Here is a 27,141-nt window from a genome sequence, read left to right as displayed (position 1 = left end):
TCATCAGCCTAAGTATGTAACTGTACAGACACAGAGGGCTATTAACTGCATAAAGCGTATGAGAACATGATGCGAGGAACCTGGTTATGGTAAGAATTTTGAATGGGCAACACAGGAATAGTTAGGTAAATGCATTGAGGCGGTAGGCCAGAAGAAATGTGTTTTTAGGCCCCGCTTAAAACTGTGTGGATTGGGGATTAATCGTATTAACCTGGGTCGTGCATTCCACTCCATAGGTGTCTTCCAGAAACAAGCATCAGTGGATGTTGCTGAGTGGAAAATGCAAACTGCCATTGTAGTGATTAGTACCTTAGAGTGACAAGAACATAATGCCCAGCTCATGCTTCTGGAGACATGCACACGCTACAGAAATACCAAACATGTCGTTTAAAGGGAACCTGACACCCCCAAAATGCAAGGTGAGCTAAGCCCACCGCTGCGCACTGCAGTACTTTGCTCTGCCCTCAACAGGACAGATAAAGTACGCATGCGCTGGAGCCGCAGCGTGAAGACAAGAAGAGGACGTCATCCTATGAAGATGAGAGGCCCCAGACCGGACGCAATGCCCATCGTACCGGGACCGCCCCTGGGTGTGAACTGAAGGGGTTAACTAGCTAGACAGTTTTATAGGTTGGGTCGTTCCGGATGCGAAGATACCAAATATGTGCACTTTTTTGTTTTTATATAAATATATGTATTTATTAGTTTAATATTTTTTGTATGTTATGTGATTTTTTTTGAATAGTTGTAAAAAATGTTTTAACTTTGTAATTAGTTCCTGAATGAAACTTACACATATATTGCAATGCATGAGACCTGTCAGTTTTACACTGTCAGGTTCAGCTGCTGGCTGAGTCTAATAGGCCACCGTAGCTGGCAGATCCAGATGACATCATGCGACCTTCAGCTGCCACCACAACGCTTGGATCCCCTGTGATGTGATCACATCTCATCACGAGGGGGTGTTTGAGAGGTTGTAAAGCAGCACTCTCCCTCTGCTATCTTCTAAATGCCGCAGCATCTAAAAGATAGCAAGGGGTTGCCATCATTGGAACCTGATCCAATCAAGTCCCGATGATGTCACATGTCAGAGCTGCCAATCTGCACCGGAATCGCAGCGCTTGCAGGACCCTGGGGGGTCCTGAGCGCTGCCAAACAACAAACTGTAGAGAAACATTGGTGCTGGACAAAGCCCTGAAAGCGCTGACAATTATCTACAGTGGGCAGTCAAGAAGCAGTTAATTAAAGGGATGAGTGTCAGAAGATTTTCACTAAAAACTGTATACCCTATAGCTAAACAAACTCCGATGTCTCACCTTGCTTTGCTGCTTTGGCACATGTCCATTTTCTTGTTTCTCACTTGAACCTGTCAGAAAGTCTTGGTTCATGTCAAATACTTTATCTGTCTGTAGAAAAAAAATATTCATATCTAGTAAGTAAGAAACACGTGAAATGCTCCCTGGATGACAACTGGACAACTTAAAGTAATAGTAAGTGTTATAGGGTCTTTAGACAAAGTGATCCTTTAGGACAATGTGATTTGATAAATGCCAATAACTGTATATTGTGCAGGCAATTTAATGAATGCAATACTTCGTTTGTACCAAATACACACTCAGATTTCACTCCCAAACTATGTATGTGCATGCAGCTCTTCCAAAGACAAGTCCAGTAATACCTTTTCATGGCCGGTCCGCTCCTCCATTACTGAGAAATCAACGTTTTAATTGTTATATGCTAAAGGATTGGCAAAAGCTTTGTAGTTGAAGAAAGATGTAAATACTTAAGCACTGTTTTTTTTTTTAGGTTGTATTACCTGATTGTTTGCTTTACCAGATTGTTGTTCTGCTGATATGTTCAATTGATTTGTTATATCCAACGATCTAGAAGAAATTGGGAATGATCAGTGTCTCAGTTCTACATACTAACACACTGTACACATCAAATTTAGAAAATAATGAAAAAAACATATTTTGAGCAATCATGATCAAGGAGCAAGTAAAGTCTTTTTATACTTGCAATCAAAAGAGCTTCATACATGACAGCATAGCCATGCGTAGGATATAAATGGTAGAGCCACTTACTTCTGCTGCTCTTGCATGATGTGAAGCTGCTCTAGCTTTGTTTTATGCTCTGCCTCTAACTTGTTCAGCATGTCCTTAATCACAGCCATGAATGAATTGAACTAGTTGAAAAAAAAGAGTGGTTATTTAGTCAAATGTGAATGTACAGAGGACACAAGGAAACATTACTTATATAAAAGACTCCAATGACCTGCATAGGGAGATACATGACCCAAATATAACCGGCATGGAGTTAGGATACCTGCATCAATACCCTAGAGGTTAGTGCCAGTATTTCACATCTGCCACTCTCGCTCACAGTAAGCAGCGGAGAACGGTCTGGCCGAGTTCTCACGCTGTTTTCAAATAGAAACTAGCCCGATCGATTGTTCAAACCGTTATGGTTGAGACACAAAACAAATACAACTTTAGAAGACTTGCTCAATATCTGATGGATGATGCTGACCTATACCGGGATAAAATAGTAAAAATAGTGCTAGAACTGGGTCTGCGATGGAGCCTTCATTGTGTTAAGGGAGCATAAAGGCAAATTTAGATGAGCAGATAATCGGTGAATAAGAGGGGCAGAGACCCTGATTCCAGCAATGTATCACTTACTGGGTTACTTGCTGCCATTGTGGTAAAATCCCTGTTTCGTATGCTGAAGATCTACCTGTCCTCTGAATGTTGCCTGGGTATATCTGCACCCACACCACTGACTGGAAGCGATGTACAATGTGCGTAGGCAGAAAGAAGCCAATCAGTTGTTGGGGGGTGAGGTTAATGGAGGACTACATGACAGCAGGTTTACTAGTTATCTAGTGACAATCTCTTGATGATAAAAGTGATTTTAAACAAAACTACAGCAAGCAGCCCAGTAAGTGACAAATCACTGGAATCAGGGTCTCCGTTTCTAGGTTATGCTGCTCTCGGATTACGGGGTAAAAAACCTTGTCAGATAGCTGAACAAAGACAAAACATTTCCATGTCCTATTTTGCTAGTAAGAGTATAAAGTACAACCTTGCTCACCTGGTTAAGATTTAAGCTATTGTCAATGCTTAGAGGAATTAAGTGTGGCAACACTTTCCCAGCCAGCTGCTCTTTGGTAACACCAAGCTTCTTGTGTGTAAAGGTACACTTATATATTCCTGGCAATACAAATAACATTTTTTACAATTACAAGTATGTGAAATTCTTACTGAATAACCAAATTTGTGTATGACAGAAAGATCAATACCTAGAATTCCCATAAGAACGGCCGGCTCCCTGGATGGAATTTGTTGCAAAAAAGGAAGAATTTCATCCAAAACATACCACTTATCCAGGTACTCCAAAATCTTTCCTAAGCACACCAAGGAATTAACCCTAACCTGTACAAAATAGAAAAGAACATGTCAGTTTTGTTTTGGACAAGTTGTCACGGATATAATCTAAAACAGCGAGCATCCATCAATGTGGATAAGGGCTGATAAATTCATGTGAACTGGGAGGAGTAACAGAAGAAAACAATATTCAGAACAACTTACAGCAAGGGAGGAGGTCTGTAAACAAGCGGATTTAATCCTTGGTATTAAAGAATTTTTCATGGATGGGTAATCTATCAGGTTTGCAAATGTAGGGATTATGTTTAGGCACAGCTCCTACAGATAGAAAGAAAAAAATATTTAGGTTAACAAATAACAATCAAATATAAAATATAATTTTGATAATGGAATACTCTTCAAAATTGTTAATTTTAGCTGAATGACATCTGTTATGTCATTAGAAAGCTCATCATACGGCCACAAAGAATAATTACGATCTACAAAAATACAGTACCGTACCAGGACACAAAGCCTCAAGACGAAAACCGAGAAAAACATATATACACACAAAATGATTATCAACTATGTAACTCCCACACTCTATTAACAATGTCTGACAAATGCCAGATTGGGTGTAACTTAAGCAGAGTCTATAAATACTTAATAGGAGAAAAACTCCAATTTACATAAATTCCATCACCATTAACAATTCCAATGTGTAATATTTGTTCTGGCCACTAGGCGTCACTTCAGAACTTTTCATGTATATTGCACCAACATATTTCACATGTCCCCAACCTATCGGGTGGCTCACAATCTAAATTTCAAATTAACCCTATTAATATGTTTTGAGCACTGAGGAAAACCAGACCAAGGGAAAAATTAAAACACAGTGAACAGAGAAATTCCTTGCACTTTGGTTGGATTTGAACCTAGCGCAACATTTTCATTATATACAGCTGGTGAAACAAGTATTGAACACATCACCAATCTATATACATTATTGTCTAAGGGGTACTTCTGTCTTTCTGTCGGCAACTTCCGTCACAGATAAGAAATTCATTCGCTGATTGGTCTCGCCAGCTGCCTGTCATGGCTGCCGCGACCAATCAGCGACGGGCACAGTCCGATTAGTCCCTCCCTACTTCCCTGCAGTCACTGCCCGACGCCCGCTCCATATTCCCCGCAGTCACGGCTCACACAGGGTTAATGCCATGGGTAACGGACCGCGCTATGCCGCGGGTAACTCACTCCGTTACCGCCGCTATTAACCCTGTGTGACCAAGTTTTTACTATTGAGGCAGCCTATGCAGCCTCAATAGTAAAAACATCTAATGTTAAAAATAATAATAAAAAAAACCCAAATTATTATATACTCACCTTCCGCCGCCTTTCCGACGCTCCGGTGACCGGTCCATGCAAGCGGCAGGTTCCAGTGCTAAGGTTGGTGTGCGACAAGGACCTTCCATGACGTCACGGTCATGTGACTGCGCCGTCATCACACCCTCGGACCGGAAGCTGCCGCCTGAACCGAACACAGGCGACAGAACTACAAGGGGCCCCTCGGAAGGTGAGTATATGTTTATTTTTTATCCTGTGACATACGTGGCTGGGCAATATACTACGTGGCTGGGCAATATACTACGTGGCTGGGCAATATACTACGTGGCTGGGCAATATACTACGTGGCTGGGCAATATACTACGTGGCTGGGCAATATACTACGTGGCTGGGCAATATACTACGTGGCTGGGCAATATACTACGTGGCTGGGCAATATACTACGTCGCTGGGCAATATACTACGTCACTGGGCAATATACTACGTAACTGGGCAATATACTACGTGGCTGGGCAATATACTACGTGGACATGCATATTCTAGAATACCCGATGCGTTAGAATCGGGCCACCATCTAGTTTTCTAAGTAAATATATTTCTAAATGTGCTAGTCATGAAATTCTAAACAACCAGTCCAACTCACACAGGCAAAGAAATCAATCCATAGATGTCCATAAATTAAGTTGCGTGGAAGAGGTAGAAATGACAGTGAAAAAGTATTGAAACATGCTTACTGACATTTAAATTACTACTTTGTACAAAAGCCTTTGTTGGTGAGGACAGCTTCAAGACGCCTTCTGTATGAAGAAACTAGTCGCATGCATTGCTCAGGTGCGATTTTGGCCTATTCTTTTACACACTCGATAGGCTATGGTCAGATTTCTTTTTTAATACTTTTTTCTGCAGCAAAAACCTGATCTCTTGGCAGTAAAAATATTCAGAAAAAAATAGAAATAGACGTACCAGTAATGTGATTTATAAGAACTCTTCACAACAGCACCATAGGAGAATACTCCCCACAGGGACAGGAAACACAAAGAGGTCAAATAGCCCCACCTCCCTTCCTCTCTCCGGTGTTTTTATAAAGGACTACACAGGTATGAATGCATCAATATTTACATCACCCATATGAAACAACAAAACAATAGGGTGGGATTAACCCTGCTGTCATGAGGGGTTCCTAGAAATCTAATAACCAGTAAGTCTAATCCTATTTTCTGTAGTCACCCTCCACGACATACTATAGGAGGAATGCCAAAGAATAATTTTTACGAAGAGAGACAATGGCCTGGAGAACCTTCCTTGCAAAGGCCAAAATTGGTATTAGACATTAAATCTAGTCTGTAATGTTTTGAAAAAGTATGGACCGAGGACAGGGTGGCAGCTCTGCAGATCTGCTCAATGGAGGCTCTTGTCATCTCAGCCCAAAAGGCTGTTACAGCTCTGGTGGAGTGTGTTGTAAACTTCTCTGGAGGTACCAACTTCTGGTTTTCGTAAGCTACACATGTCATTTCCACTGATGAAGACGCCTTAGCAGCGTCGATACGCGTGGGGTTTTAGCTCTTCTTTCCTCCTGTGGCTGGCACCTAACTATGGGTCTTAGTATTTTCAACTGACCATCCAGACTTTGAGGGCTTTATATTACTAGCCTGATTTATGACTACAGGTTCCTTGGTAGTGTTTTGGATCTCCTTTTTGCCGTGATTTTTGCACAGCGATCCTGGTAAATATGATCATACTGACATTTTTGTATCCAATATCTGGGGTTTAACTATCTAAGATATTTTGTGTCGAAATGTGACCGGGTATAGCTGGCAGCAGATTGGTAGGGTATTTGTTGTGTCCTGTATTTATTCATTCATACTTCTTGTCTGGTCAAGTCATCTGTTATGAGGTGCTTATATATTTGTTTCTTTGCCTGGGGGGGAATCTATGGCTTATCTGCCAGTTTTGGGGTTTTAAATGTATTTTAATATTCCTGTCTTCTTGTACTTTGTATTGGTATTTATACTAAATAATATTTTTTGCGGTTGATCCCATTGGTATGCATATCTTTTTCTTTTCTTTATATGTACTGTCTTCATATATGCATAAGGTTGATCCCCGAGTTATTTATGTGGTGCCCGCTATTCTTTTTTTATTGGCCTTCCTGATTTTCTGCAATGTCTTTGGTAGGAGAGGAATAGGAGGGAAGACATGTGTCAACTTGAAGTTCCAGGGGTGGCCGAAAGCATCCACCACTATGCATGTGTAGTTTTTAGACAAATAGCAAACAGGTCTACTTCCGGTAGACCCATTTTTTTGCCATCACCTGAAATACTCCGCCACCTAGGTTCCATTCTTCTGGGTGTATAGTTTTTCCGCTGAGGAAGTCTGCTTGAGCTTTGGTAGACCACTTTAGATGGAATTCAGACATGGAGAATATGTATTGTTCTACCCAATCAAAGATCCTGCTTGAAATTGCCTTCAGGCTTTCGCGTCTCGTGCTCCCTTGCAGATGAACAACTGTGCTCATATTGTTTGAATATATTTTTATATGAGTCCCTTTTACCAAGTCCACTGGAGCCTTTAGTGCTTCCTCTACCACATTTAAACTCCCTGAAGTTGGAAGAGCGAAGACTGACATCTTAGGACCATAATCCCTGGAATGTGGCATGGGAGACTGTGGCTCCCCATCCTCTTCACTGGCGTCTGTTATGACTGTTGATAGGGGATTTTGAAATAATAGAATATAAATCCTGCACTCAAAAAATAATGAATTTTTATTTATTTATTTTTATGATCCCAAAAACAATTTATATAACGTTTCGGTCTTTATGACCTTCATCAGACAATAGATGCAGTGACAGAAAAAACCGACCTATAGTGTGTGTGTAACGCCTTCAGGAGTTCGCACGTGTATCCGGTGGTCCAAATGCTGCTAACCGCAAAAAGTGGCACGTGGTATGTCTGCAGATGCAGATATTGAATACAGCCATCAGTGGTGTGCTCCCAGGATGTCAGGTGCATTGCCACTATGCCCCATCAAGCGCACGTGCTCTTGCAAGTGCTTCTTAGGGCGGTGCGTTCCACGCAACCGGAAGTGACGCCAGCTGACCACGACTCCACATCTGACATCACTTCCGGTCACCACCCCTGACACGCGCGAGGCGGAAGAGAGGAGGAGGAGAGCCGGGGAGATCATATAGAACCCGGCTCCTGCCACCCTGCTTTACTCGAAGGCACAGGAAGGGCGGAAGAGCTCCGTGTCCAGAAGAAACGGGAGCAGCTTTCAGGAGGGGAAGGTTGGAGCCATCAGCTCAGCTGCCCGGCTTTGAAAAAAAAAAAGGTATATTGTGTAGTCTCTGTAATCCGACACAGAGCACCGTATGAGGACCTCCTTGTGCCCCATAGGGACAGGAAAAAAAAAAATACTCTGGAGAGAGGAAGTGTGGTGGGGCTATTTGCCCTCTTTGTGTTTCCTGTCCCTATTAGGGCAGGGAGTATCCTCCTATGATGCGGTCGTGGAGCGTGACTAGAGAAAAGGAGGTTATGTTTGCTTTTTTTGCTGCGTTTTTCAGGATCACAAAGTTCTGCATTGCTTCCACCATAGACGAATGAACAATGCAAGGTGTTACGTCACCAATGCAAGACATATATGAAACCATAAAACCATTTTGGAAAAAGGGGCAATTTGATCAAATTATTTAGTGGTAAAAGATTTTTATGCCTGAAAAAATAGTTCATATGAGGTCATGAAAAATACACAACTACAAAAGTAAAAACAACGGAGTGAGTTTAATTTGTCAGGAATAGCTTACGTAAGACATTGTCAGAGCATTGAGTTTGTAGAACACCGTTTTGATACAGGAAAGAAATATATCTTGGTACCGTGTTAGCCAGTAGATAGAAAAATATTTAGAATTGAGAGTCCTCAGTGGTTGATACCTTTTAATGGCTAACTGATAAGATGGTAACAAATTTCAAGCTTTCGAGACTACATACGTCTCTTCATCAGGCAAAGACTAAAACAAATTCTGAAGAATCACATATTTATGCACAACATAGTATAGAGAAAAAAAAAAAAAAAAAAAAAAAGGAGGGGAAAAAAAACCATGGATAAGCTAGGTGACATGAAGCAGAATTACCATGGGTGATAAACAGTTACGTCCATAAATATTGGGCCAATTCTTAGATAAGGATTGTTTTATTGTCCTGTGATTAGGGTCTCGTTCTGTTGTGATGACCCCACATGGTCTGAGGGGCAAGTTCATTAGTTGATGTAAAAAGACATAAATCCGTGTGACACATTCATTCCTGCATTTAGAGTGTCAAAGGTCGTCATCAGTTTATACTCCCAGACTCTTCTGTCTCTCTGAGTTTTGAAGTTACTTTTCAATACAAGTAATTTCATGTCCATAATGCTATGATTTGGGAGACAGAAATGTATTGCCACAGGTATATCCATTCTTTTTTCTTTTATTGTATGGCGATGAGAGTTCATCCTTGTTCTCAGTTTCTGCCCTGTCTCCCCCACATACAGACCCCCAGTTGGACATTTAGTACAAATAATTAGGTACACCACATTAGAAGTGATGCAGCTGAATGTACCTGGTATCTTGTAGTCCTGGTGTGAATTGGGGATCTTTATCTTGTCCGTGGTCATTATAAATGGACAGGTTTTACATTTTTTCTGATTGCAGGGAAAGGTACCTGCAGCTGTTGGAGAGGACAGGGAGCTTCTGACAATGATGCTTCTTAGATTTGGGGGCTGCCTAAAACACAGTAGTGGGGGGTCTGGAAAAATGGATTGTAAGCGGGCATCTTTTTGCAGTAAAGGTTGTAATTTCCGTGCAGCTCCCCTTAGCGCCTCCAGATTTGGATTGTAGGTGACCACTAGAGGCACCCGGTTATTTTCTTCTTTAGTTTTGTAATGTAGCAGGTGATTTCTTGATATTCTGGTGGCTCTTGTAATCTGATTTTCAATTGTTCTTGGATGGTAGCCCTGATTCAAAAAGGTCTTTCTGAGGCGACCCAGGTGTTCATCTCTATCCATTGGGTTGGAACATATACGATTGTATCTGATGGCTTGGCTGTAGACAATGGAGTTTTTTATGTGTTTTGGATGGAAACTGTCCCATTTAAGGTATGTTGGACGGTCGATTGGCTTCTGATACAGGGACGTCTCTATTTTATTGTTCTGCAGCTTAATGATGGTGTTCAAAAAGTTAATTTCAGTGCAGGAGTAGTTGAGTGTCAAGTTGATGGTAGGATGAAATTGATTAAACTGTTCATGGAACGTCTTTAGCTGTGGCTCAGACTCCGTCCAGATGATTAAAATGTCATCAATGTAGCGGTAGTACGCCAGAGGCCTGATGGGACATGAGGACAAAAAGTCGCTTTCAAGCTTGGCCATGAACAGATTTGCATACTGTGGGGCCATTTTACTTCCCATTGCTGTGCCAGTCTCCTGTAGATAGATCTTCTTGTCAAACTCAAAGTAATTGTGGGTGAGGATAAATTTTATAAGTTTCACCACAGAATTTGCATCAGTCCCTGTGTTTTCCAGGAAGAATTTGCAGGAATTTAATCCATCCTGATGTGGGATATTGGAGTACAAAGATTCCACATCCATGGTGACCAGGATGGTTCCTTCTGGTAGAGGACCAATTGCTGATAGTTTATTCAATAGGTCAGTTGTGTCCTGAATGAAGCTGGGTGTATCTTTTACTAGGGGTTTAAGAATACCCTCTACCCATCCAGATACCTGCTCAGTAAGGGTGCCCACACATGAAATAATTGGTCTTCCTGGGTTTCCAGATTTGTGGATTTTGGGAAGCATGTAGAATGTCCCTGTTCTTGGACTTTCTGGTATCAGGTCATTGGCTCTTATGGATACGTCAGGCAGACAAGATACTAACTTGTTTAGTTCCTTGTAATAGTCCTGTGTAGGATCCGACTCCAATGTTTTGTAGTAGCGTGTGTCCATAAGTTGTCTGTTTGCTTCCTTCATGTAGTCTGATGTGTTCATCATGACTATTGCACCACCCTTGTCAGCAGGTTTGATGATGATTTCTTTGTTGGTTTTCAGAGACTGTATGGCCTTTCTCTCCTGGGCACTGATGTTGAATGCTTGTGTCCTGTTAGTATCTATGATGGTGGATTTTATCAAATGTCTGAAGGAGTCTATATAGTTATCCAAATGAGGGTTGCGTCCCGGTGGAGGTGTCCAGTCTGACCTCTTCTTTGTTGTTAGGATCCCTTTTCCTTCAGTCTGAGTGTTTTCTGAATCTTCTGTATCATTGAAATATTCCCTCAGACGCAGTCTCCTGAAAAAATGTTCCATATCACTGCAGAGTTCAGTTTTATCCAGGGCCTTAGTAGGACAAAATGAGAGTCCTCTGGAAAGCACAGCCAGCTCCACCGTTTACATTCATACCCTTGAGTTGGTCAGGCATTGTTCAATTTTAAACTTTGGTCGGCCAATGTTTACTTTAGCACACATCACTACGGTAATTTAATTAAACTGTACTAATATTAACTGCAATGCTCAGGTGAGGAGACCAAGACATTTTGATTTAAACTTGGGAAAAATTCCCAAAATAAAACGGTTTCACATACTGCTGTACTTGCTTTTTTTCCACTAAAAATGCAGCAAAAAACCGATGGCAATGTTGTGCTGCGTTTTTGCACTTACTCATTGCTTTATACAGAATAAAAAAAATGCTGCAAAAACACTAATAGAATTGACATGCTGCACTTTTCAAAAAAGCAGTTTTCCAATTCAGTTAGGAAAAAAAAAACTGTGTGGTATGGCGACTGGTCATGTGATTAATGGGCGGTATGTATCACAGAGGTGGGTGGCCCTGTGATGGAAGCCTGGGCATGTTTTTCTCAGCAGATCTACTGCTGAGGGTTTTATTATACACTAGCTGAAGAGCCCGGCGTTGCCTGGGCATAGTAAATATCTGTGGTTAGTTATAGCACCTCACTTCTCTTATTGTTCCATCACACCTCTCATTTTCTCCCTCACTCCTCTTATTTTCCCCCCTCACTCCTCTTATTTTCCCCCTCAATCCTCTCATTCCCCCCTAACACTTGTCATTTCGACCTCACATCTGTTATTTTCTGATCACTCCACTATTTTCCCTCACTCCTCATTTTGCACTCACACCTTTTCATTTTCACCTCACACCTCTCATTTTCCCCAGTATATACATGTTTGTCATCTCCCTTATATATAGTATACACCTGTATGTCATCTCCTGTATATAGTATATACCTGTATGTCATCTCCCCTGTATATAGTATATACCTGTATGTCATCTCCCCTGTAAATAGTATATACCTGCTGTATGTCATCTCCTCCTGTATATTGTATATACCTATGTGTCATCTCTTCTGTATATAGTATATACCTGTATGTCATCTCCTATATATAATATATACCTGTATGTCATCTCCCCTGTATATAGTATATACCTGCTGTATGTCATCTCCTCCTCTATATACCTGTGTCTTCTCCTCTTTTATATAGTATATACCTGTATGTCATCTCCTCCTGTGTATAGTATATACCTGTATGTCATCTCCTCCTGTGTATAGTATATACCTGTATGTCATCTCCTCCTATATATAGTATATACCAGTATGTCATCTCCTCCTGTATATAGTATATACCTGTGTGTCATCTGCTCCTGTATATAGTATATACCTGTGTGTCATCTCCTCCTGTATATAGTATATATGTGTGTCATCTCCTCCTGTATATAGTATATACCTGTATGTCATCTCCTCCTGTATATAGATATATATACCTGTGTGTCATCTCCTCCTGTATATAGTATGTACCTGTATGTCATCTACTCCTGTATTAGACCTCGTTCACACATTATTTGGTCAGTATTTTTACCTCAGTATTTGTAAGCTAAATTTGCAGCCTGATAAATCCCCAGCCAACAGGAAGCCCTCCCCCCTGGCAGTATATATTAGCTCACACATACACATAATAGACAGCTCATGTGACTGACAGCTGCCGTATTTCCTATATGGTACATTTGTTGCTCTTGTAGTTTGTCTGCTTATTAATCAGATTTTTATTTTTGAAGGATAATACCAGACTTGTGTGTGTTTTAGGGCGAGTTTCATGTGTCAAGTTGTGTGTGTTGAGTTGCGTGTGGCGACATGCATGTAGCGACTTTTGTGAGATGAGTTTTGTGTGGCGACATGCGTGTAGCAACTTTTTGTGTGTCGAGTTGCATGTGACAGGTTAGTGTAGCAAGTTGTGTGCAGCAAGTTTTGCGCGTGGCGAGTTTTATGTGTGGTGCGTTTTGAGTATGTGCAAGTTTTGTGTGAGGCAACTTTTGCATGTGTTGAAACTTTTGTGCATGTGGCAATTTTTCCGCGTGTGCAAGTTTTGCGTGTGACGAGTTTTCCATGAGCTGAGTTTTGCACGTGTGGCTAGTTTTGCGTGAGCCTAGTTTTGCATGTGGCGAATTTTGCACGTGGCGAGTTTTGAGCGGTGACTTTTGTGTTTCGACTTATGTGGCGAGGTTGGTGTATGTGTGGTGAAATGTGTGCTGAGGGTGGTATACGTGTTCAAGCACGTGGTAGTGTGTGGCACATTTTGTGTGTGTTCATATCCCGTGTGTGGTGAGTATCCCATGTCGGGGCCCCACCTTAGCAACTGTACGGTATATACTCTTTGGCGCCATCGCTCTCATTCTTTAAGTCCCCCTTGTTCACATCTGGCAGCTGTCAATTTGCCTCCAACACTTTTCCTTTCACTTTTTCCCCCATTATGTAGATAGGGGCAAAATAGATTGGTGAATTGGAAAGCTCGGGGTTAAAATTTTGCCTCACAACATAGCCTATGACGCTCTCGGGGTCCAGATGTGTGACTGTGCAACATATTGTGGCTGTAGCTGCGACGGTGCAGATGCCAATCCCAGACATACACACATACATACACACACAAACAGACATTCTGCTTTATATCTTAGATTGGGAGGCTTCCAGGTGACTTGGAGAGATGGGTGGGTCCAGTCGCCTACGTACCCACCCAAAGGGGTGTGTCTGAACACCTAAGATGGTTGTGTAATGGAGGTGTGTTTGGCACATGGGTGTGAGTGTTTGGGAGTCTGTCAGTGTGGACAGATTTCCATGTGTCCAGGCTGGACACTACATAGTGGTCTCCGTGCAGTTAAGGAGAAGTGTTCCTGCGTGTGTGGCTCCAGACCAAAACCTGCTTGCTGGACATCACACAGCCTGGGAAGCAGTGCTGGCTAGTCTGAGCCAGAGGAAGGAGGTCTGTGAGATACCTCCAGAATGGATGGTCTGACAACTGTGAGTGATACTGGCTGGGGTCAGTGATAATGGCTGGGGTCAGTGAGAACGGTTTGTGGGATACCTCTGAGGAGAAGGATCCGGGAACCTGTGTGGCCAACACCAACAGGTAACGAACAGGAATCCGTGTTATGCTGACCGGGGTCAGTGAGAAACTGTTTATGCTATAGAGCCAAATGTGTATTGGACTGTGTACTGGCTGCTGCATACTACTGGTTCCTGAGGAGTGGTTTATGCGGCTTACTAGTCATGAGCGAGTGTACTCGTTGCTCGGGTGACCTCCGAGTATTTATGACTGCTCGGAGATTTAGTTTTCATCGAGGCAGCTGAATGATTTACAGCTACTATCCAGGCTGAGTACATGTAGGGGTTGCCTGGTTGCTAGGGAATTCCCACATGTACTCAGGCTGGCTAGTAGCTGTAAATCATTCAGCTGCCGCGATGAAAACTAAATCTCTGTGCAGTCATACTCAGAGGTCACCCGAGCGTGCTCGGAAAAACCCGAGCAACGAGTACACTCGCTCATCACTACTGCATACTAATAAACCGAATGGACTTTTTTTTAACCCCGAGTGTCCCAGCGTATGCCTCAGCGACCAGCAAAGCGAGTAATGGGTATGATATTTCTGAAATCTCCTAGCTTTTACCGGCACTGTAAAAACAGCTTTTAATTTGCACAAAAACCATAGCAATAGCACAACGTGTGAACATAACCTTAAATCCTGAAGGTTCCTTCTATGAACTCTGAGCTTTACTTCCTTCCATAAATTTTCTATTGGATTCAGGTCCGGTGATTAGCTGGGCCATTCTAGCATATTTACTTTCTTTTTCTGAAACCAACTAATAGTTTCCTTGGCTGTGTGTTTGTGATCATTGTCTTGCTGAAATTTCCATCCTCGTTTCATCTTAATCATCCTGGTGGATGGCAGCAGATTTTTATAAAAAAATGTCTCAATACATTTGTCCATTCATCCTTTAAAATTTACCAGTGACTTTTGCTGAAAAACATCACAACACCATGATGTTCCCACCTCCAAACTTCACTGTTGGCATGGTGTTTATGGGGCGATATGCAGTGACTTTTGGCCTCTAAATATAGTATGTATACTGGCATCCAAATAATTCTATTTTGGTCTCATCCGACCAGATTCTATTCTTCCATTATTTCTCAAAGTTGTCTAAATGTTGTAGAACAAATTTTAAACGTGCTTGAACATGCTTTTTGTTCAGTAGTGGAGTCTTGCATGGTCAGTGCATTACTTATTGTTTTCTTTGAAACATCTGTACCTACCAATTCCAGGTCTTTCTGTAGCTCTCCACATGTGGTCCTTGCATCTTGAACAACTCGTCAAGATAATTCTTTTCATTCCTCTATCTTAAATATTGCAGGGAGCACCGGGTCGTGACCGGCTTATTTTGAAATTATGCTTTTTCCACTTCCAGATTATGGACCCAACCATGCTTACTGGAACTTTCAGTAGTTTAGAAATTCTTCTGTAACCAATGATGTATGTCTTGCAACAATAAGGTTGTGAAGGTCTTGAGACTGCTCACTGGTTTCACCCAAGAGATGTTTCTTACGTAGCCCCTTGGTAATGAGACACCTTTTTATAAGCCATCAGTTAAACCAGATGATTTTTTTTTTCACCAGCTGGCACGATTGCTTCAATAATTACTGATAGATTTCATCTGGACTCATGACTTTCCATGTATTTTTGCACATCTCTTTATTCATATGTAAAATACTATTTCCTGGTGTCATTTCTCATTATTACACGTAATTTATGGACATCTATGGTTTGATTTCTTTGCCTGTGTGGATCAGATGGGTTGTTACAGACATCTGATGAGAATTTCATGTCAATAGCACTTTTATAAATATATTTACTTAGAAAATTGGTGACGTGTTCAAAACGTATTCCACACAATGTATTTAACTCTTATAAATAGTAAAATAAAGATTTGAGCTCGCTGGAATAAAATAGGTTTTGCTATTGTTAGAAGACTTTAAAACACCACAGAGTTAATTCTACTCCAGGAAATATTAATTCTTACTACTGAAAAAATGGTAATGAATGGGTTAGACATATGATTACATGATTTAGTCACATGTAAGTAACTACCTGAATCTGTATAGACGGTGCCTCTAGGGCCCTGTACACCATGGGTAACACACTGTTCTTGATTTCATCTGATGGAGTCTTAGTCAGAAGAAGATCCATTTTTTGCAAAAATATTAGAAGTATCTAAGAATGAAAAAAAAAATAGGAGTCAGATTATAGATTACTTAATCTTAAAACTGCTTAAACAGACGTAGACATCAAGACTACTATTTATAATGAAACACAACCACTCACCATATTGCTAGCCTGATGGCATGGAAAATGGAAGACATTTGGAACAAGGGTTATAGAAAGAAGTTAAGTATTTAAACAAAAAAACACACAATGACGAGACTTATTTTACTTCACTTTGAATAAGCTACAATAAGTTTTATTTTTTGCCATCACCAAATGAAGACTTAAACATTAGAAGTCAACTTATCAGAGGGTGCATCATAAAAAAACGCACACATGAGCAATTCCAATCTCTTGGGGCTATAAAATTGGATCTCAAACTCGTAATCATGTTTAAGCAATGTACACGGTGTTCCAAATTATTATGCAAATAATATTTCCTCATATTTTCTCTAAATTACCTATCTGAATTGCAGTCATTGTTATTTTCCAGTCATCTACTATTCTAGTATAATTGCAATGTTTTGGAACAAACTGCCTATGAAAACAGTATATTTAAAAAAAAAATAAACACTCAAAATGCATGTTCCAAATTATTATGCACAGCAGAGTTTTCAACCTTTTTTTTTTATTTTGAACAAAAAAATGGTCAATTGTGAAGTTATAAGCATTATCAGCTTATTACAAAATGAAATCAAACAGTTTTCAAGTAAAAACTTTATTCTAGGTGATGTTACATTTGCACATAGGACCCCTTGTTCGAAAGAAGCTTCTGAACTCTCTCGTCCATTGAATTTGTCAGTTTTTGGATGGTTTCTGCTTCAATTGTTTTGCATGTGGACAGAATACCCTCCCAGAGCTGTTGCTTAGATGTGAACTGCCTCCCGCCATCATAGACACTCCTTTTGATGATGCTCCAGAGGTTCTCAATGGGGTTGAGGTCAGGGGAAGATGGTGGCCACACCATAAGTTTGTCCTCTTTTATGCCCATAGCAGCCAGAGATGCAGATGTGTTTTTTGCAGCATGAGACGGTGCATTATCATGCATGAAAATGATCTTGCTGCGGAAAGCACGGTTCTTCCTCTTGAACCATGGCAGGAAGTGTTGTTTTAGAAACTCCACATAGATTATGGAGTTCATCTTTACCCCTTCAGGGATCATAAAGGGGCCGACAATCTCTCTCCCCATGATTCCAGCCCAAAACATTACTCCACCTCCTCCTTGTTGGCGCCTTAGCCGTGTTTTCATGGGGTGTCCATCAACCAGCCATCCTCCACTCCATCCATCTGGACCATTGAGCGTTGCACGGCACTCATCGGTGAACAAAACAGTTTGGAAGTCAGTCTTCATGTATCGTTTGGCCCACTGGAGCCGCTTCTGCTTGTGTGCAGTGGATAGAGGTGGTCAACAGGATAGCTTACGCACAGCTGCAAACCTCTGAAGGACCCTGCATCTTGTTGTTCTGGGGACGTTGGAGGCACCAGCAGCTTCAAAAACTTGTTTGCTGCTATGACAAGGCATTTTTGCAGCTGCTCTTTTAACCTTACGCAATTGTCTGTTGGAAAGAGTCCTCAATTTTTCCTTATCAGCACGCACACGTGTGTGCTGGGAATCAGCTACATACTTCTTGATTGTGCGATGATCACGATGAAGTGTCTTGGCAATGTTGATTGTAGTCATGCCTTGACCTAAATACTCCACAATTTGTTGCTTCTCAGCAGCCGACACATCCTTTTTCTTTCCCATTTTGGCAAAAAATGTAGGCTGCTTAATAATGTGGAACAGCCTTCTTAAGTAGTCTTGCCTTTATTTGGACACACCTGCCAAACTAATGTGCACAGGTATCTGCAATTGCTTTCAGTGATATAAAGAGCTCTGACACACATCACCATCAATGAGTTTAAATGACAAACAAAAAAATTCTAACCTTATCACTGCTAAACTCTATCTGCATAATAATTTGGAACACAGTGTAATGTAGATATATTCATTGCTAAATCTCGACAGAAGCACTTAAAGAGCAGGTTAGCAACCCCATCATGAGCAGCATGAGGGAGGGGCAGAGTCCCTGATTCCAGTCATATTGCACTTACAGGGCTTATTGCTGCATTGTTTTATTAAAAATGGTTTTCTCTGCTGCAGATCCACCAGTTCCTGAGTTCTATGAAGAGCGGAGGAGCCAAGGAGGCAGCGGCAGACACAGATACGCTGCTACAAGTTCACTTGAAAAAATGGTTACACCTTAACACAAGCACACACATTCAAATCTCATCTTAAAAAAATTATACTATAACAAAAGAAAAGCAGAGAAAGATGAAGCAAACAAACCTGAATAGGTTCCTGTTGCCGAAAAACAGGCCCAAGGTCTGGCAGGATGAGCTTTGTATACTCCTCCTTGGTGCACTCCTCTGCTATCAGCAAAACATTGGGTAGCACAAATGGCACCATGTCTGGGTTCACAAACTCTGAAGTCAGTGCTGGTAGTATACGCTGCACAACAACACGCTGTAAAATAGAGCAAAGACTCGATTTGTGAACATCTGGGGTACAACGGATTTGCAATTTGCACCCCAATCTCAACATTTATTATAGCATTTTGGGATGCTGATAAATAATATGTATACAAACTACTACCATAAAGCTATATATTGACAGCTGTATATGTTTGAAGTGCATTTCTGTGCTTCATAAAGCATTGCTAAATGTCAGGTCAGTTTGTCTAGGTGTTTAGCCAATGTCTACCAGTATTTGCTCTCAATACAAACCTTTGGCAGTTTGGGAAGAACTTTCGGCAAACCTTTAAAAAATTGGGATTTCTGGAGATTGTCCCGTTGAAAAAGAGAATCAAAATATTGTAGAGTCACAGCACCAACATCATCAAAAAATGGAATCTGCAAAGACCAAACAAGTGCATAATGTTTACAATGAAAAGCAGAAGTGCGCATGCCCACAGTTGGGCAAAGCATACCGCGCAAGCGCGAAACGTCTGCCCAGGCGCAAGATATCCAATGGCTATGAGGATGATGAAGGCGGCATCATACACGTCAAGGACGGCAAGCAGTAAGGGGGAGGGGTGGAGAGGACAGAAGCCCCGCCCATTGGACCGGATGGACCAGATTATCATACAGCGTTGGGGAAATCAAAAGGTTTTTGGTGCTATACAGGGGAAGTTAGGGGGTTATATAAAAATATAGGGAAAGCGGCGCAGACGCTGAGCAAGATGATATTTTTAGCCGCTATGTGACAAAACTTGTGACAGTTCCCTTTAGGAATATTAAGTAGCAATTGTGGCGGTTTTGGAGGCTTGCGGAATCCAAGAGGTACCTTTTACTGAGGGGTGTTGAGGATATCAGATGCCAATAACCATTTGAAAACAGGTTGGAAATATCAAAATAACAGATGTCAAAGCAATGATGGGTGCATTTGTGCTGGGCAATAATCAGAAGCAAAGCATTCCTTGGAGCGTCTGCTTCCAGATTATAGGGCATGTTTAAAGGGACAGGCAATCACCCTATGAATGATTAACGCTTGTCCATCAAATTAAATGATTTTTAAACTTGCTGAAAAACCATTGTACTCGGCAGCTCATCATCCCATGGAAACTGGACATGTGCTACCAAAAACAATAATATTCTATGGAAACAGACCATCTAAACCATCCTCTAAATGACCGCAGACAGTCTTACATGATCGGCGGTCACTTAACTACCACGGATGGCCGGTGTAAATAGAACCAATCTTCACACATTCTCGCCGAGCTGCTCCTACCTTTGTCATTTGATCGGCATCTGGTCTGACTGCTGGAGTAACATTGAGGAGAAGTTTCACATGTTCTTGAACCTCTTCTGGGATATTGACAAGGACATTAGGGTTTAGACGACTAAGCTGTACAAAATAAAAACAAATCAGAGAACAGGGCAAAAGCAATTATAGTCTATAGATCGGAGTATCAAACATCTTTCCTACACAAGTCTTATACTTTGCAATGCAAAGGGCACAAAGAGCGAGTTATAAAATTCTATATATACTATTTTAGATGAAGATGATGTCTCCCTGATGTCCAGGAGTTCAGAATGCCACCACTAAACTCATACAGAAGAAATAGGAATATAAAGGACATCCTAATTAAATCAGATATTGGTTCTAAAAAAAGTACCCAAAGGTCACTAACAGGATATAAGAGAAAGGGATGTTTCCCCTGCCTGAATTGCATAAATTGCAAACACATAATCAAAGGATCTACTTTTCAGCACCCAGTAACAGGAAAAACATATGAAATTAAACAATACCTGACCTGTAGCTCTGAGTATGTAATTTACCTGTTGACATGCCCTTGCAATTTATGGTATGTGGGTGAGACAACTTGCGAATTCAAAACGAGAATGAATCAACATCGATATACCATTAGAAAAAATAGAATGGACCTCCCAGTCCCCAAACACTTCGTTGAATGTAAACACATGGAAAAAGATCTAAAATGTAGGATTATAGATGCTGTCCCAATACAGCGAAGAGGAGGGGATAGGGAACAGATTCTTAAAAAAAGAGAATTGATGTGGATATATGAACTAAATACCCTTAGACCCAGGGGCCTCAATGCAGATTTTAAGATACATACAATATTATGAGAACGCTCAGTAATCTAATACCTAATATGGTGAAGTCCTTAGATATAGTATTTACTATTTTTAAATGTAGGAGCATGCTGATATAATTGTCAATATGTATGTTCCTAATTTTATATTTGTTTTATCTAGATGTTGTCTAGTATCCAAACAAGACTTGATGATTACCCAGAGGGACCCTGCAAATATGGAGGACATTCAGAAAAGCATATTTTGAATATTCTATTTGAGTATGTAGTATTGAGTCTAATTTTGGTAAAACTATATTGCTATTCCTTAAATTGTCGGACTGTGGGCCAATAAAAGCAGTTTAAATATATATAATGTCTCTCTTTTATATTTTTTTTTTTGACATTTATTTGTTACTCTTTTGTTCTAGTGTGATCACAAATAAAGAAAAGGTGGTTTTAAGTGCTACTGCTATATAGTGGTTCAAACTTGGGGCAGTTTGACCTGAGAGGGTTAATTGCAACTGGTGGAACGCTATGTGACCCTCGGGAGATGGCCTGGGGAAGGCTGAGCCTGGGGAGTCAGGGCAGTGTTATGCACATTGTATCTAACAAATATTGCGGGCATCTTCAGATGATGACACTACAAAGTTGGTGGTGCTGGAATAGACTGCCCGCTATTTAGTAAGATTATGTGATCAAGACGGTGTTGAATGCCTAAGCGCACGCGCCCGTCATAGAATAATGGATTAGCATAATAGGATGATATGCCACTACAAAGATGGCGACATATGGCGCGTTTGCGCATGCGCCGGTATTCCGACATAGTTATATGACGCGCTGGACATGCGCAGTTGAATTGTAGGAACGCCGAGAAAAATGCTGTCCTCCATTAGTAGCGGGTCACACTGGGGGTAAAGAACAAGTGGAATATGAACATAATATATACAGTACAATGTTTGGATGGATTAGTTTACTAATATATAACCTATTTTACACAAAAGCACATATGCACCTTACAAAGATACCACTAGGGGGCAAATTGAACATGTGAAGGATTTTTAGAATTGTATTGCATTTTATTGAACACAAATGGCACCTATTACGGATCATGTTAAAAAGGTATAAATATGCACACAGCTGATGTAACCACTGCTTGAGAGGCTCATTCAGAGCCGAAACGTCGCTGCACAGACATGTGGTCTGATTAAACTCTGCACAGTTATATGGAAAATGGAGTGCTGCCTTCTTTTTTGGACTTTATACTATTTTAAAGATACTGTGTTATTTAAAGGGGTTTCCACTTGTCACATTGTGGGTGGGAGCAAAGTGCCTGTAAAGCTACTAGACATTGCAAGAGGTCTTGGGGAATCACCATCGGTGCCTTCATATTCTTCCCGCACAAATGTCGGGCATTTCCTTCCTTCAGTGATCTCACTATGAAAAGCAATGGCCAGTGCTTGCAGAACATACCTGATCCAGCTGCCGGCTAAAGCTTTTGTAAATGTCCTGCTTGTTCACTTCAAAGATGGTCTTTCCTTTGTTATACACTGCATGTATGATAACACCAAGCGAGTACATGTCACTGGCGGGGTCACAGCTTACTGACAATATATATTCTGGTGCCAGGTATTCTGGATTAGGCAGGCACAGTGAAGGTAAATTAGGGTCCCATTCCTTACATTTGTACTTTATCTGCAGAAAGAGGACACAATGTTATCACTGTTTTAACAACAGTACATACAACTTGGGGCTCCTTTAGACCACCCAACTGCAGCGTTACACGACCGACGATCAACTAAATGGTTAGGCAGATCGTGTCTCCCACACACAGCGGCAGAAGATTGTTCTCGGCAGCACGTCTTGTTTATTATTCGGGACAATGTGCTGCAAACAAAAATGAAAACTTAAGTCATTTTACCTAACAAAAGGGGTCTTACTTGTTCCTCGGGAGGGGGGGGGTGTCACACCGCCATTATCAGGAAACAGGTGTTCCTTGACAGAAATGCTCATTTCCTCAGTCGTGCAATGTAAATGCACCCTTACTGCCCTAGATAAAACACATTGTACATACAGAGGAGGAATGTCTCATGTATGACGTGTAAGTCAGAGAGAGACGGAGTAAAGCTCTTTCCGTAGAGGGTGACAGGGGCGATGCATGCAGAGCCTTATATGTGGGTATAGTGTGGTTACTCTGCCGAAAGGTCACTTATTAAACGGACTATCCACTAAGGATAATGAGGTCAGTCTGCTTATTATGCCACAGTCTATACAGCAAACCTTGAGTCTACTGTGCCTGTATATTGTGAAAACCGCAATATTTCGAGATTATTTTTATTTATTTATTTTATTGTGGATATAAAAAAAAACCACCAAAAAGGTTTCAAATAAAAATCACTGGCAGATCATGCTAGTGATAGTAACGCTTCTCAACTCCCGTCTTCAAGAAATCCACAAACAAATTTCCGTATTTTTCGCTTTATAAGACGCACCTGATTATAAGACGCAACCCCCAAATTTGTTGACGAAAAAGAGAAAAAAAATAATTTTATGTTAAATGGGGGTCTGTCTTATAATGCCAGTGTCCGTGTTACAAATCATATATATGTCCCTCATCCTGGTATCTATATAACCCCCATCCTGGCACATGGCCCCCTGTGCTGCTGGCACACTGGCACATTTTCCCCTTGTGCTGCTGGCACACCTGCCCCCCCCCCCCTGTGCTGCTGGTACACCTGCAACCCCCCTATGCTGCTGGCACACCTGCCCCCCCCCCTGTGCTGCTGGCACACTGCCCCCATCTCATCCTGGATATGGCCCATCACTATAGGCCCCCTGCTGGCACTCATATGGCCCCCCCTCTCTATATATGCCTCCCTGCTGGCACGCACATGGCCCCCCCTCTCTATATATGCCCCCCTGCTGGCACACACATGGCCCCCCTCTCTATATATGCCCCCCTGCTGGCACACACATGGCCCCCCTCTCTATATATGCCCCCCTGCTGGCACACACATGGCCCCCCTCTTTGTATATGCCCCCCTGCAGGCACACACATTCCCCCCCAGTCAGTACATGCCCCCCTGCTGGCAGGCACATGATAAAATAGCAAACACTTATCTCACCTTCTGATGATGGCTCCGTGCTCCCAGCTCCTCAGTTGTGCTTCCTGCTTCCCGGGCATCGGATCATGTGACCTGGGCACACAGTTATGACATCACTATGCTGTGCCGATCACATGATCGGATGTGGGCACAGACACAGGAAGAGACACAGGAGAACTGGGAGCACGGAGCCATCATGGGAAGGTGAGTTAAGTCTTTGCTATTTTATCATGTGCCTGCCAGCAGGGGGGCAAGTAGTGACTGGGGGGGCATGTGTGTGCCAGCAGGGGGCATATTCATGATGGGAGGGGGGAGTGCAGGCACATATAATATGCGCTGCTCCCCTGTCATCCAACTCGGCTTCAGCACCGAGGTGATGGACAGCGGGTGCAGTGAATATTACATGAGGCTAATGAGCAGGAGCACGTGACCTCCCGCTGTCTCTGCAGCCCGCAGCGAGCCCACTCCAGCCCCCTGACACCACTCCAGAGCCGCGCCCCTCCTCTACAGCACAAAGATTCGGAATATAAGACGTACCCCCCACTTTCCCTCAAAATTTGGGGGAACAAATTTATATGCCGAAAAAATAACAGTATGATTCAAAACATTTACTATGTCCCATTGTAAAATACCTATGGCCATTCCTTATGCCCTGAAAATAACCTAAATACTAAGGAAATTTAGAAAATGGCTGTATAAAGAGGTCCTGAATAAATTGTCCATTTCAGCATAGGGTATAAAATGAACTTGCACACACTATATCCTAACTTCTGTTTGCTCATAGACTCTTCTGTATGGTATGTTAGATATTGCTGAAGAGTTACTGGGGTAGTGCAGCTATCCGGAAAAGTCATGCAGCTCGGTTCTCAAACTTTTCTATCCAGGCTTGACTGACATTCCCTGATCATGGATTGTCACCATTAGCCTCCAAGCCTCATTAATGTACTAATGTCTAGCAGTCTCTGGGCATGATTAGTGCAGCAAGGTGTATTCTGCCAGACTTCGCCACTGCAAAGGAATGCACCAAGCAGCGCTGCACCTTTCTGTTTAAGGGAATCTGTCACCCCATCTGAGAGCAGCATGATGGAGGGCAGAGACCCCGATTCCCAATGATCATCACTTACTGGGCTGCTTGCTGCAGTTTTGATAAAATCACTTCTATCTGCTGCAGAGCTACCATTTCCCTGAATGCTGAGCCTGTATAACCCCGCCCACATCACTGATTGGCAGCTTTCTGCCTATGCACACTGTACACAGAAAGCTGCCAATCAGATGTGGGGGTGGGGTTATACAGAGCTCATGAATATGGAAGAGTACATGGCAGCAGGTTTACTAGTCTTCTACAGATCAGTTCTTCTGATAAATCACTAATTTTATCTAGACTACAGCAATCAGCCCAGTAAGTGGCAAATTGCTGTTATCAAGGATTCTGTCCCAACATAATGATGCTCTCAGATTAGGTAGGAAAAATCTGGCGACAGATACCCATTAAGAAAAAGGTAAAGGTGCATTCACAAGAGCAGAGGCTGATAGTTACACAGGGACAAGTCAATCAAATCTGTACATGCGACAGATAACGTGACTTTTCAGTATAGCAGCCCTGTCCCAATAGCTCTTCCATGAGAATTATCCCACATTATAAGTTAATTTTATACATAATGATGAAAAAGACAACTTACACAGGAGTATCTTATAAAGACAGTCGTCAGTATGACACTATGCTAGCTGGAGTAGCGCCTTCTAAAATGACAATATTTATTCCACCCCCTCAGCACTCACTTATTAGTTATGCTGATAAAACGTGACTAAAGCAAGGAGGGAGTGATCCGATTATTTTCCATAACCGCTTGTACAGTGTCAATAATAGTTTTTTTTTTGATTTTTTGAAAGCCCAAATTTGTGCCTAAACCCGAGTGCACTTAAATTAGTGACTAAGTGCCACAAAAAAAGTGCACTAGGATGCTGGTCGTCTTGAAACCCTCTCCAAAAGGAGAAAAGTCCCCCAAACTATTCCCCATACTATCAATGCTGCTCAATCTCAGTAATGGAGGTTTCACAAGTCGTCAGATTTCCAATCATCGGCATAATCTTGTCACAAGTTGTTTGATAAAGGACTAGTAATACCTACAGCACTTCAGGGTCCTGTCTGGCTCACTGCTGCAGTCCCAGGATTCGAGAAGTGGGAACCGTTATTCATATTGTTCTATCTAGTGGATAGCATTGGCCACATGAAGAGACCCTGTCCATGTAAAACTGACCACAGTATTCATCAGACAGGACGTCCAATATGGAATAACCTACAAGAAAGACACTCTGTGCTCTGTCTCCCCAGAATTACCTCTTGCTCTGATGGGTTTACTGATGGATTACAGAAGTCAAAACCCATAATTTTCCAAGCGCCACTTTTGTTTAAAATGATATTTTCTGGGGTGAGATTGGAATGGATCATCTTGACGCTGCTGTGTAAAAATGACAAGCCTTCAGAAACCTACAGGGACACAAAACTGGTATTAGCAAACCTGTGGTTGAAATGTCAGGCAATCCTTTCTGCGGCATAAGAAAGACGAAAAATGATAAATGGCCAGTGACACTAATTAGAGGGAGAGAATCCATGATGGACATAGAAGATGAAAAACACAAAGTATACTCCATGCTGTCATCCAGCTTTTCTCCACTAGATAAAATACAACATGTACAGTTTCTGAAGGGGCCAGCGCCGGATGAATGGGTACAATCCCATAGTAAACTGTGTGATCAGTCCTCATGTTTCCCTCTCTACTACCATGCTGGAGGGTAAGAAGAAAACAAAAAAAGATTATATATAGAAACCCAGCCCCCCAGATAACCAGGTAAGTAACTCACCCAACTACGGTATTTTCTCAAAACAAATCTTTCTTTAAGATGTGTGATATGTATAAATAATACAAAAATATTTTTCCCTTCTTGGAGTCTGCTGCAGATCCATGTCAAAATCAAAATATTAATGTAAAAATGTTGTTATGGATCTCATCCATTGTTACAAATGTAAAATCCGCACCACAGGTCAATTTGCACACAGTTATACTTGAAATTTTAATTTCACACAACAAAAAAGAAAAAAACTATTTGATCCTGCTGAGATTAAAAGGAGATGTGTGCTGCCAGGACCATGGGCAGCATTAATCACACACACGTGACTGCGAACATACATGAT

The 27,141-nt window shown here is 41.7% G+C and overlaps 2 protein-coding genes across 5 annotated transcripts in view; one reads left to right on the top strand and one right to left on the bottom strand.

Moving 5' to 3' along the window:
- The window catches only part of SCYL2 (SCY1 like pseudokinase 2), a 57,325-nt gene that overhangs the window by 8,263 nt on the left and 21,921 nt on the right, over positions 1–27,141 (bottom strand). For 2 of the 4 annotated variants that reach the window (XM_077265572.1, XM_077265573.1), the window contains exons 5-17: positions 26,287–26,436; positions 22,318–22,539; positions 20,040–20,156; positions 19,037–19,162; positions 18,600–18,776; positions 16,391–16,402; positions 16,157–16,279; positions 3,591–3,704; positions 3,302–3,434; positions 3,094–3,212; positions 2,085–2,185; positions 1,817–1,883; positions 1,317–1,406 (exon numbers count right to left, since the gene is read on the bottom strand). In XM_077265572.1, coding sequence (XP_077121687.1) covers positions 1,317–1,406; positions 1,817–1,883; positions 2,085–2,185; positions 3,094–3,212; positions 3,302–3,434; positions 3,591–3,704; positions 16,157–16,279; positions 16,391–16,402; positions 18,600–18,776; positions 19,037–19,162; positions 20,040–20,156; positions 22,318–22,539; positions 26,287–26,436 — 1,551 coding nt within the window. The remainder of the gene's footprint in view (positions 1–1,316; positions 1,407–1,816; positions 1,884–2,084; positions 2,186–3,093; positions 3,213–3,301; positions 3,435–3,590; positions 3,705–16,156; positions 16,280–16,390; positions 16,403–18,599; positions 18,777–19,036; positions 19,163–20,039; positions 20,157–22,317; positions 22,540–26,286; positions 26,437–27,141) is intronic. The other 2 variants (XM_077265575.1, XM_077265576.1) reach the window with 1 other exon arrangement.
- DEPDC4 (DEP domain containing 4) overlaps positions 24,086–27,141 on the top strand; it is a 77,737-nt gene continuing 74,681 nt past the window's right edge. Inside the window, exons 1-2 of the mRNA XM_077265579.1 lie at positions 24,086–24,152; positions 26,627–26,797. The gene's annotated coding sequence lies outside the window, so the exon portion shown is untranslated. The remainder of the gene's footprint in view (positions 24,153–26,626; positions 26,798–27,141) is intronic.

The sequence above is a fragment of the Ranitomeya variabilis genome, chromosome 5 (assembly GCF_051348905.1).
Source record: "Ranitomeya variabilis isolate aRanVar5 chromosome 5, aRanVar5.hap1, whole genome shotgun sequence".
Taxonomy (NCBI): Eukaryota; Metazoa; Chordata; class Amphibia; order Anura; family Dendrobatidae; genus Ranitomeya; species Ranitomeya variabilis.
Note: the sequence above shows the minus strand (reverse complement) of the source record. Positions and strands in the feature narration are given on the sequence as shown.